At 46.1% G+C, this 13,240-nt stretch overlaps 1 protein-coding gene across 1 annotated transcript in view; it reads right to left on the bottom strand.

Annotated features, from left to right (window-relative positions):
* The window catches only part of TM6SF1 (transmembrane 6 superfamily member 1), an 81,499-nt gene extending 69,513 nt beyond the window's left edge, over window positions 1–11,986 (bottom strand). The window contains exon 1 of the mRNA XM_075342770.1: window positions 11,702–11,986. Coding sequence (XP_075198885.1) covers window positions 11,702–11,793 — 92 coding nt within the window. The 5' untranslated portion in view covers window positions 11,794–11,986. The remainder of the gene's footprint in view (window positions 1–11,701) is intronic.
* Window positions 11,987–13,240: the final 1,254 nt, after the last annotated feature.

The raw sequence follows: 13,240 nt of genomic DNA, 5'->3' as shown, positions 1-13,240 counted from the left end.
TTGGCTGATTGTGCCACTATCCAGCATCTTATCAGGATTACTCACAACAAATAGATGCCCCAGATCATTGTCATTGTCCTAACTTATTTCTGTAGTCACAAATTTGTCATTTAGTTTACATATGGCACATGTATTCTGCAGAGGGACTCAGAAAAACTGAAGAGGGACTCAGAAAAACTCTCCAATAAGTCAGATTAAGGTAGGTGTAGCGGCCAAGGATTACTCTTTGCCATTGCTACATTGCAGTGTAGTGACAGGACACATTGCCCACATTGCCACCTTTATGGCACTGCGACTGTAACAAGCAAGTTACAAATAGTCAGACGTAGTTTGATTTTTTGCGACTTGCTTGACGTGGTGTGTTAGGGGTCGCGATGCGACCACAAGCACCTGTATTATGCAGCAATATATCAGACAGTGATACACAGCGATCATTGCCAATGTGATCTATGTCACGGCCATAGCCACAAGGTTTTTGCCACCTAATCTGATATTAACATAATGTAGAGACAGAGACCCTGATTACGGGGACTACCACCACCCCCGTCCGTCCTCCATCATCCTCCCTAGGGTAACCCTGCTCCGCCTGTGGGGAGCAACACCATCCCGGCTCTGACCTTCACCATAAGCCCCGGAGAGCAGCACCCACAACGGCGGCTAAAATCTAAAAAGATCTAAAAAGACTTTACTCACTGTCACTACCACCTCCATCCTCCATGCTTCCTCCCATCCACCGCCTTCCCTCCCTTCTGTATGCCTGCTGTGATGATCTCCGCTGAACTTGTGACGTCAGCACTCGTCACTAACTTCCATGATGTTGCGTTCTTGCATCAAGTCTCACGGGCAGCCCAAGACTGTGACTAGTAGTGACATCACGGGGTCACGGGATACTTCGCAAGAGAATATGGCGGCCATGAAACTCTGCAGGTAATTAACTCAGCTAACCTCATGACATCGGCGCTCGCTATACCCTGCAGTAACCTGGCCTGACCTAATGATGTTAGCTCAGGTCACTGCACTGCTCTCCCAGCCAATGGGGAACATTCTGCTCTTCATTGATTGGGACAGTGAGTATGATATGGATCGTCGTGGGACCCCCTTATTGGATTATGCCAGACCCAGATTTGTTTTTTTATTTTCAATAATTTGGTGAAAGAGGGAATGTTTTGGTGAGTGTTTTTTTTTTCAAATAATTTTTTTTTTGTTGTTGTCTATTTTTTTTATTACTGACTGGGTTAGTTATGTCGGGTATCTGATAGAATTTGGGAGAAGTATGGTGTGCACACGGCCAGTCAAGGAGGTTGAGGTGCAAATGTGAGGACCAAAGTCCAGTATTACAGTCAAGATTACAACATTGCACTCTCAAAAAAAGAAGAAAAAAGAACAAGGTTTATTCTTTGCAAATTCTTGTATTTTTATTTATATTGAAATGTGACAGGGGAACGTTTCGGCCCAATAAGGCCTTTCTCACGCCTAGTCACTTCAAGTAGGAGATTTGGCTTATGTAGAGCAGATTCTGCTAGATGCAGGGATAAGTGAAATAGAGGAGGTCCACCAAAATATAGCAAGGTTGAGTTCACTGTAAACAATTTCTGTTTTGTTGCTCATAGAGGGTTTATGCGTCCTAGGAGCTTTAAAAGGATATGACATATGTAGCGCCTTAGGTCTCTTGAGAATAAAGGAATTAGTTTCTAGTGTGATTCTAGCTATATAGCAGAAGGAATTTCCATCTGTGGCTTGTACATCAGATGTTACAATGCTGTGGTGGACTGAGCCCTCTTGTTGCCTCCTTCCCAGGATGTGGCCGAATGCATTCGCCCACATCCTGGGAAGGAGGCAACAAGAGGGCTCAGTCCACCACAGCATTGTAACATCTGATGTACAAGCCACAGATGGAAATTCCTTCTGCTATATAGCTAGAATCACACTAGAAACTAATTCCTTTATTCTCAAGAGACCTAAGGCGCTACATATGTCATATCCTTTTAAAGCTCCTAGGACGCATAAACCCTCTATGAGCAACAAAACAGAAATTGTTTACAGTGAACTCAACCTTGCTATATTTTGGTGGACCTCCTCTATTTCACTTATCCCTGCATCTAGCAGAATCTGCTCTACATAAGCCAAATCTCCTACTTGAAGTGACTAGGCGTGAGAAAGGCCTTATTGGGCCGAAACGTTCCCCTGTCACATTTCAATATAAATAAAAATACAAGAATTTGCAAAGAATAAACCTTGTTCTTTTTTCTTCTTTTTTTGGGTATCTGATAGATGCCATAATATCACTAATGCTAGGGCTTAATGGTGACATTACACAGCTGGTATGAACCCCATGTATTACCCCATTTGCCACTGCACCTGAGCATTGGGATGAGCTGGGGCGAAGCACCAGGATTGGCACATCTAATGGATGCGCCACTTCTGGGGCGGCTGCGACCTACTACTTTTAGGCTGGGGAGGGTCCAATAACCATGGACCCTAGTCTGAGAATATCAGACCACAGCTGTCCGCTTTACCTTGGCTGGTGATACAATTTGGGGGGGACCCCATGTTTTTTGTTTTAAATTATTTATTTAATTTAAAATAACAGTGTGTGGTGCCCTCTGTTTTGGATTACCAGCCAAGATGAAGCTGCCAGCTGTGGTCTGGAGGCTGCCGCCGTCTGCTTTAGCCCAGCTAGCTACAAAAAATAGGGGGGAACCCACGTCATTTTTTTTATTTATTTATTTTTTGGCTTAATACAAGGCTAAGCACCCTTTAGTGCAACATAAAAGGCACCAAAGGGTGCAAGATTACCAAATACAGTGGAATGGGACATTACAGTCATATGAAAAAGTTTGGGCACCCCTATTAATGTTAACCTTTTTTCTTTATAACAATTTGGGTTTTTGCAACAGCTATTTCAGTTTTATATATCTAATAACTGATGGACTGAGTAATATTTCTGGATTGAAATGAGGTTTATTGTACTAACAGAAAATGTGCAATCCGCATTTAAACAAAATTTGACTGGTGCAAAAGTAAGGGCACCTCAACATAAAAGTGACATTAATATTTTGCAGATCCTCCTTTTGCAAAAATAACAGCCTTTAGTCGCTTCCTGTAGCTTTTAATGAGTTCCTGGATCCTGGATGAAGGTATATTTGACCATTCCTGTTTACAAAACAATTCCAGTTCAGTTACGTTTGATGGTCGCCGAGCATGGACAGCACGCTTCAAATCATCCCACAGATGTTCAATGATATTCAGTTCTGGGGACTGGGATGGCCATTCCAGAACATTGTAATTGTTCCTCTGCATGAATGCCTGAGTAGATTTGGAGCGGTGTTTTGGATCATTGGCTTGCTGAAATATCCATCCCCTGCGTAACTTCAACTTCGTCACTGATTCTTGGACATTATTGTCAAGAATCTGCTGATACTGAGTTGAATCCATGCGACCCTCAACTTTAACAAGATTCCTGGTGCCGGCATTGGCCACACAGCCCCAAAGCATGATGGAACCTCCACCAAATTTTACTGTGGGTAGCAAGTGCTTTTCTTGGAATGCCGTGTTTTTTTGCCTCCATGCATAACGCTTTTATGTATGACCAAACAACTCAATCTTTGTTTCATCAGTCCACAGGACCGTCTTCCAAAATGTAACTGGCTTGTCAAAATGTGCTTTTGTATACCTCAGGCGACTCTGTTTGTGGCGTGCTTGAAGAAACGGCTTTTTCGCATCACTCTCCCATACAGCTTCTCCTTGTGCAAAGTGCGCTGTATTGTTGACCGATGCACAATGACACCATCTGCAGCAAGATGATGCTGCAGGTCTTTGGAGATGGTCTGTGGATTGTCCTTGACTGTTCTCACCATTCTTCTTCTCTGCCTTTCTGATATTTTTCTTGGCCTGCCACTTCTGGGCTTAACAAGAACTGTATCTGTGTTCTTCCATTTCCATACTGTGTTCCTCACAGTGGAAACTGACAGTTTAAATCTATGAGACAACTTTTTGTATCCTTCCCCTGAACAACTATGTTGAATAATCTTTGTTTTCAGATCATTTGAGAGTTGTTTTGAGGAGCCCATGATGCCACTCTTCATATGTGATTCAAATAGGAGAACAACTTGCAAGTGGCCACCTTAAATACCTTTTCTCATGATTGGATACACCTTCCTATGAAGTTCAAAGCTCAATGAGGTTACAAAACCAATTTAGTGCTTTAGTAAGTCAGTAAAAAGTAGTTAGGAGTCTTCAAATCAAGAAATTGATAAGGGTGCCCATACTTTTGCAGCGGTCAAATTTCGTTTAAATGCGGATTGCACATTTTCTGTTAGTACAATAAACCTCATTTCAATGAGTCCATCAGTTATTAGATATATGAAACTGAAATAGCTGTTGCAAAAACCCAAATTGTTATAAAGAAAAAAGGTTAACATTAATAGGGGTGCCCAAACTTTTTCATATGACTGTATAATGTATATGTTTATCTATCTACAGTATCTATCCAGCTATCTATGCAGCTATCTATCTTTCTAGCTTTTGACTGCATGTAACCCTCCTTCCATTTTTTGCGGTCTGCAAAAAAAACAGAAGGCACACGGATGTAAAACGGACCGTAAACAGAACGGAAAGGATGCAGTTGTCACACACATTGTTTAAAAAAATTAGCCCTATGGCGTGAGTCATGGTTGACGTAGGGAGTCACCATGACAAAGTCCTCCATTGACAAATAGTAGTTAGGCTGGAGTAGGAGTACTGTTCTGGTTTGTCCACCACTGCACAATGTGCATAGTGTTTACAAAAATCGCCCTATGACCTGAGTCATGGTTGACGCAGGAAAGAAACGGCTTTATATGGCAGGGGTGGAGAGCTAACAGCAGTAGTCAAAATGAAAATTTGGGGGGAATTTAGTTTGGCTTGCTCTCATCTGGAGGCATTGCAAACTGTGGAGAAATCCAGTCCTTGTTGAATTTAATCAGAGTAAGGCGGGCTTTGCACACTACGACATCGCAGGCCGATGCTGCGATGCCGAGTGCGATAGTCCCCGCCCCCGTCGCAGCAGCGATATGTGGTGATAGCTGGCGTAGCGAAAATTATCGCTACGCCAGCTTCACACACACACTCACCTGCCGTGCGACGTCCCTGTGGCCGGCGACCCGCCTCCTTGTTAAGGGGGCGGGTCGTGCGGCGTCACTGTGACGTCACACGGCAGGCGGCCAATCGGAGCGGAGGGGCGGAGATGAGCAGGATGTAAACATCCTGCCCACCTCCTTCCTTCCGCATAACCTACGGAAGCCGCAGTGACGCCGGTAGGAGATGTTCCTCGCTCCTGCGGCTTCACACACAGCGATGTGTGCTGCCGCAGGAGCGAGGAACAACATCGGACCGTCGCGTCAGCGTAATTATGAATTACGCCGACGCTGCACCGATGATACGATTACGACGCTTTTGCGCTCGTTAATCGTATCATCTAGGATTTACACACTGCGATGTCGCATGCGATGCCGGAAGTGCGTCATTTTCAATTTGACCCCACCGACATCGCACCTGCGATGTCGCAGTGTGCAAAGCCCGCCTAAGTCTGTCTGCATTTTCTCTGGAGAGGTGTGAGCGCTTATCATTGATGATTGCCCCAACAGAACTGAAAACACGCTCTGACATCACACTAACAGCCGGGCAGGCCAGCACCTCCAAGGCATATAAGGAGAAGTCGGGCCAAGTGTTTAGCTTGGACACCCAATAAGTAAAGGGAACTGAAGCATCAGAAGGACGCAAGTATGGTCACTTAAGTACCCCTTCACCATGTTGTGCAACTTCTCCCTCTTTGGCATTGTTATAGGCACAGATAGCCCTTACTGATGACCAGGTTTATTGAAAATGGCCCAATTTGCGCACATTTTCCCCCCACCTCTGTTTGGCCTGGTGTTGATGTCTCTCCCCATTAATCTTTGGTGTTGAAAAGAGCTGGTAACTGCTGCCAGCGATGTCTGAGGGTGATGTTTTCATCAACTGATGTACAACGACCCTCTTGAAGGATTCCATTGTGCAACCATTTGGTGACTCCAAAGGGAGAGAAGGAAATTTCTCCTTGTACCGTGGGTCCAGAATGGTGGCCAACCAGTATAGGTTGTTGGATAAAATGTGTATCACATAAGGGTCTTGCCACAGACACTTATACATGAACTGTGCCATGTGGGTCAAGCTGCAAACTGGCAAAGGTTCTGTATCCCCACCAGGAGGAACAATATCCATCCTCATGCCAACTCGCCTCCACCTTCTCGTCTCCAGCCCATCCATGCTGGACAGACATGACGCTTGGCTTGAGAGTCCCCTGTGTAGCATTGGGAGTCCCCTGGGTAGCACAGAAAAACAAGTCTTCTTCCTCCTCATCCTCCTCATTACCACCCAATGTTGCCTCAGAATATTAGCTGGGCTGGGTAGTATCACCCAGTGGGAAATTTGGCTCCACAGCCTCATGCTGGGCAATCAAAGCTTCCTCTTTGAGATTATGCAGTGATTGTTTGAACAGACACAGCAGCGGGATGGTTAAACTGTTAATAGCCTGATCACTGCTCACGAGCTTGGTGCAGTACTCAAAGTTCTCAAGAACCTCACAAATATCAGCAATCCACACCCACTCGACAATTATGTCTGGTGCCTGACTCTCAGTCTGACGGGCATGTTGAAGCTAGTATTCAGCTACTGCCCTCTGCTGCCCAGTAATCCTCGCCAACATATAGAATGTAGAGGGCAGTTCACACATGAGTCGGTGACTTGGCAAATTAAAGCACTTTTGCAGCACTGTAAGACAAGCAAAAGCGGTAGTGGAATGGTGGAAATAGGCACTAATACAGAGCACTTTCTCAAGTAGGTACGGCAAGTCAGGGTATATTTTCATAAATTTCTGAACAACTAGGTTCAGCAAGTGAGCCTTGCATGTAACGTGTACCAGCTTGCCCAGCTTTAAAGCCACCACCAGGTTACGCCCATTGCCGCAAACGACCAGTCCGAGTTGGAGGTGCAGCGGGCAGAGCCAGTGATTGGTCTGCTCTTTTATACCTGCCATAGCTCTGCTGCAGTGTGTGAATTGTGACCTAAAAAGATCAGCTTCAGCGTTTTGCCACTTTTGCTGCTGCACAGCTCCCAGCTTGGCAGTGATGGGGAGGGTAATTCAGCAGAGGAAGAGGAGCAAAAGGAGGAGGAGGAGGGCAGACAGAAAGTGGCATATAATGAGGCGGAAATGCTGTTAGAAGTTGGGCCCACTATTCTTGGCATGGGTAGGATGTGTGATGTTACAGTTTGTGAGTTTGTCCCAGCTTCCACCAGGTTCACCCAGTGTGCCATGACAGATATGTATCATCCCTGTCTAGAACAACTTGTCCACGTGTCTACTGTTAGGTGGACCTTCCCAGTTACGGCGTTGGTCAGAGCACGGTTGAGATTGTTTAACACGTGCTTGTGTAATGCGGTGACAGCACAATAGACAAAACAGTGGCAGCTGGGAACACTGCATCGTGGGGAAACCACAGTCAAGAAGTCACAGAAACACTGTGTTCCCACAAGCCTAAACAGCAACATCTCCATGGCTAGCAATTTGGCAATGTGCGAGTTTAGATTTTGTGCCTGTGGGTGCGTGGCTGGGTATTTACGCTTCCTTTGCAAGATCTCAGGCACGGACAACTGGACGCTTCCCTAGGACAAGGAAGTGGATGTTGTTGATGTTTTCTGTGTCTATGCAATTGCACCTTGTGGGCAGGATGTATGAACGCCTGCTCCTGGACAGCAGATTGTGAAGAACGTATCACAGGCGACATGGCAGTGATTTGACCAGCAGACACAAATTTGGTACCATTGTGTTCTGCCCACCTACTGGGGTGCTTGGCTGCCATGTGGTTCCCCATACTGGTGGTGCTCAGGTTTCCTTTTCTCTGGCCTCTGCTCAGCTTGGTATGAAAGATGCTACAGATTACAATGTTTTACTCTAAAGGACTTTCAGAAAAAAAATTCCAGACAGCGGCTGAACGCCCTCTTGCCCTGACTTGGGCCACAGTGGGGGGGCTCTTTAGAACAGTTGACCCAGTTCTCACTCTGAGCAAACCACTACTCCTTGGTGCCTGTGTTGGTGCTACATATCCATCTTCCTCTGTGTTGCTGTGCTGGCTATGTATGTCAATGGTCCAGGTCGGATCAGTGGACTCATCGTCAACCACCTCGTCTTCTATCTCATCCTCCTTCCCACTTGAGATTGTAGGCTGACCTGATGGCAACTGGGTCTCATCATCATCAGCCTCCACCTCTAGAGATGTACCGCCCCTGCAGCAGTCGGACTGTTCGGATCCTGGGTTGCTGTGGCTCGAGGGTCTCTGGACCCAGGGGCTTACGGCGACTCGAAAATAAAAGGGGGACTATTTACAGGGGGGTTTAGTGTTCGTGACACCACCCGTGGTTCACGGTAAGGGGAGTACCGCAATTGCCGATGGGAGTACCTGGGGGAGATGGAGCGGGGCAGCCAGATGACATTCCCTCCACGGGTAGGGTAGGACCTGGGACTCTGGATGGTGGAAGTGTAGGGGAGCGTGGTGCAGGCCAGGCGGTGAGATTCAGGGGAATGCAGCGTAGTCACTCAGGTTGTGTGGGTGTTGGTGCGACCATTAAACAGACTCTCACACAGGAGTAAACCAAGTCTCTGGGTGCCGCTGCCACTCAGGGGAGCTCGTCCGGGAATCCGTTCCCGTTGGTATTGCTGATGGTTCTGGACCTGCCTCCATGCACTATGTTTAGACTTTTCTGAATGACCCCTCAACCTGGAGCTTTCGGGGTCCCGCTCCCTACAGTTAGTTAGAGGAGCTATGCTCTCGATGGCTGACACTTGGGATCTCATAAGCTGGAAAGCCCTATCCCCCTTGTGTTGGTGCCTTCGATCTCTGAGCTCTTGGGGAAAGTTCATAAAGAGACTATCCTCTACAGGTTAATTATCAGGTGTTACATCACCACCGGAGTCCGCTCCATCGACTTCTGCTCCGATCGCCAGGCGACGACGTGTTCCTGCCGTGGATGGTGCTGGTGATGGGAGAGGAGTCGATGCCAGCGGCGCCGGTGGGCGCAGACTTCGTTCATCCACTGGTCTGGGTTTCCTGGGGATCTGCAGTGCCACTGGCTGACTGTAGGTGGCGGGTGTCTCCCAGCTGAGGTACCATCATTCAGCTACAGCCTATGGGAACACACCACACCCTTTTTAATTCCCCTCCTGTCTGCTGACCTGTGCAGAGATAGTTCTGAGAATTCTGGCTCCTGTTTCGTGCTGTGATTTTGTGTGCTGATTACCGCTTGTTTCCTGACTACGCTCCTGCCTGCTGTTTTTGTACCTCGCTGCCCAATCCGGTTTTGACCTCTGCTAGTTTCTGATTATGTCCTTGCCTGCCGATTCTTTCCCTGTTACGCAATTCCTGGTTTGACCCTGCTTGACGACTACTCTCTCAGACTGCAGCCTTCCATAGGTAGTGATCTCCAGGGCCCTGTGTAATTTCAAATCCCTGTACGGGGTTAAAGGGTTTCAGGGTTCTGGGGGTCCTGCTTGGCGAGTGGCTTCCCTCTAGCCTGTCCATTACAGCCCGTCTGTGTCTGTGGATCCAGGCAGGTGTTACAGCTCCTCACTCTCTGAGGGCTACCATTCAACTGACTATGTCCCTCCCACTAGTCTATCTGACCCCTAGGCGGGTGGCCCTTTCCAGCTAGACCACCCACTGGTGTGCCTGACAGGGTGTGGTGTGAGGTGTGGTTAGGATTTGAATGCTGATGGAGCAATACCAAATGTTAGGATCCCAGGACCATGGGGGTTGAGCTCTGCACCAAAAAGAGAGGAGTGCAGTTCCCTGTGACACCCTGATTAGTTTAGGGGCGTCACAGAGATAGTAAATCAAGTTCCTCAAACTGGCTTTCTTCTGGCCTTAGGTCCTCAAATACTTGCGCATCAACACATGCCACCGTCTCACGTTCCTCTGCAATGCTTTATGTCAAGAGGCCAGAGCCAACCAAAGGATACGTACAAAACAGATCCTCAGATTGGTCAAGCTTGGGGTCATATGTCTCCTGTTACTGATGAAGGAGGGAGGAAAGAGGACAAGGTTGAGCATTGGATGGGCCAGCCTTCTGTGTATCCACAGTAGTCTGTGTGGTCATGGAAGATTGGTTGCTGCTTGACATATGCGAAGAGGCCTTGTCTGCCATCCAAGACAGAATCTGCTCTCGCTCTTCTGGCTTCAACGTTCCAGACTGGAAATTTGGCAAGGAACATAGCGGATGCATCAAGCTTCTTCTGACCTGACACAGACTCAGTGCCTTGTCGCCCACCACTGACAACACCACACCCACGTCCATGTCCCTGTTTCTCAACAACTGCCCTTTTTGTAATTTTGGGTTTTGCTGACATATTTGAAGATGTTGATAGCCCAAGCCAAGCACACTTTAACTCCAAAAATATTGTGGAGAAAGTACATGTGAGTACTTTGTACCAGGCAGCACTGATTGCTAGAGTACTGCTTTGTAATTATTTGCAAAAGCCACTAGCAATGTATTAATGTGGGTGATTTGGATGGCACAAGGCAGGCTGTGAACCTTTAAATATTGTGGAAACAGGAGCGGTGCTTTACTGTATCAGGCAGCAGTAAATGCTAGAGCACTGCTTTGTAATTATTTGCAAAAGCTACTAGCAACATATTAATGTGGGTGATCTGGATGCCACAAGGCAGGCTGTGAACCCCTAAATATTGTGGAAACAGGTCCAGATTCCCTACCTAATCCACAATCTCTCCCTCCCTGCTGTGACTTTGTTCAGTGCTATCAGCTCTTACAAGAGCTATTATATTCTGTTTTTTGGATGGTACGATGGACGTAGTGACACACACTGCTTTAGACACTGTCCCTGCTCAGAAATCTTTCCCTCTGAAAGCTACACTGAGCTACACTCCAGGCAGCCCTAAAAATGGCTTTTTGTATTATTAAGAGGCCTACACTCTACCTAGCAGCTGCTCGCTCTATCCCTATGCTGATACAACGCAGGCTTTGAACGCAATGTGCGCAAAATGGTGGCGGAAGGACTTTTATAGACCCTATGACACTGAGCGTTCAGCCAATCACAGTAATGCCACAACCAAGATGCCCGAAGCATTACTGTGATTGGTTAAGGAGCCCAGCATGTTTATTGGCTGCAAATCAGGCGCCAAAACGGCTGGGCGAGACATCCGAATATAGTGAGGTGAATATACCATTACTCGCAATATAACGAATTGCCCAAATACTGTACTATTCTGTGAAAAGCGGATAGTAACGAATACATTTGCTTATCACTAGTTCTGACAGCTCAGACCAGTCATTTTCTGTTAGGAGGGTTCATAAAGGGTAAAGCTTTGCCAAACTCAAGTGCATCTGTATGACATTTTGTGGATTTGACCCAACATATATATCCTATTTCTACAATAGCAACATTTCAACAAGATTATTATTGTCAAAACTGTGCTCCATAAGTCAGATGGCTGATGGTAGAGTATAAGAGACTTGTGAGAAAGTGCAAGTGCTAGAAAAGTGTCAGTGTGTGGTCAGTCATACCGATACTATTCTCACTCTTACAATTGACATTTTACACATCAGTTCATTACAACACACTTTCGTCTATACAGCAGAATATAAATGACATTTTGTGCATTATATATTCACTTACCTATGTACTGTAGAAACATAGTTGAAGATATAAGTGACGGGAATGGCTGTTAGGGACAATATGAAGACTCCTGTAGCTGCAGGTGCACTCATAATTATAGCACGTTCACTTTCTTTAGCATATGACCACCATTTCCATGTTCAGCTGGATAACAAGGCACGGATATGTTCTGGTGCTGGTCACGTACTCTCAATAGTAACCAACATTCGCAGTTCTGGAGATCCAGTGCTCCCAGCTCCGCTCACACAAGGTTACACACGAGATACCGGAGCCTCCCCTTGTTCTGTGCAGTCACACAGCTGACTGCTGTTTTTCAGAACATTAGCTGCTTCGGATTCCTGGAGCGAGTGTCTGGCTGATGTCATTAACTGTACAACACAACCACTGAAGAATTACCTGACTTCACTGGCTCAATGTAAAAAAAATCAGCTGTTAATAAACAGATGGAATGCTTTTCCTTCAGACTATATTCACATCTCCAATACTTTAGTGTTAGGGGCAGAACACAGAAAATATGGTCATCTATATATACAACATTGAAATTGAAGCAGTAAGAAGATAAAGTCGTTAAAAACATCTACATTTATTCCGTATCAAGTATGAGCGCCGCACACAGATATCCCTGTGCTACACACCTTCACATGTTATCAATGAGGTTATTATTGGTTGTGTAAGGAATGTTCTGCCACGCTGACTGCACTTGGGCAAATCATCAATATCCGCTGCTGGCAGCTCCCTTTACAATTTCCGTCAATGACATCCCAGATGTGCTTGATGGGAACCTAGTCTTGAGATGTTGCTGAACAAGGTAGTACATTTAGGCCATTCAGGCTGCTCACTGTATTATGAGCAACATGCAACTTGGCGTTGTCATGTTGAAAATGGCTCCTGGAAAAATAATCAAACTACTGTTTACACAACCTAATTAATTTAACGCTGAACTATTAGGTTATGTTCACACACGGCGTTTTTGCAGCCTTTTTTAGCTATGCATTTTCCTTGGTTTTATGCAAATCCATGATAATAAAACGCTGCTTTTTACAGTCCCAGCAAAGTCTACGAGATTTCTGAAATCTCATGCGCACACACACACACACACACACACACACACACACACACACACACACGACAGGATTTTTCCGGACGGTTTTGTGAACCAGCTCCGGTTTTGCTGCGTTCTGAAAAGAAGGAGCATGTCATTTCTTTTCAGTGCTTTTGGTAAGTTTTTTCACCCTAGTGACATGTGGACTTGCAGATACCCTGTGAGTCCACATGTCACTAGCTACCCGGAATTGATCCAGGGTATCTGGCCGGCACTTAAATGGTCGAATCATGTGTCCAGAAAACACACATTAGAGTAGTTGAATGTCCAACACAATTTTATTTAACAGTTACAATGTCCAAAAGACATTAAAAGGTGGTATACACCACATCTGTGACACACACCACGGGTCACAGTGAGATATATGAGGCAAATACAAGGAGTAACAACTCCACAGGGGTGGGTGCCGGGACAGTGGTGTTAAGAAATTAACAGTC

The sequence above is a fragment of the Anomaloglossus baeobatrachus genome, chromosome 4 (genome assembly GCF_048569485.1).
Source record: "Anomaloglossus baeobatrachus isolate aAnoBae1 chromosome 4, aAnoBae1.hap1, whole genome shotgun sequence".
In the NCBI taxonomy this organism is placed as follows: Eukaryota; Metazoa; Chordata; class Amphibia; order Anura; family Aromobatidae; genus Anomaloglossus; species Anomaloglossus baeobatrachus.
Note: the sequence above shows the minus strand (reverse complement) of the source record. Positions and strands in the feature narration are given on the sequence as shown.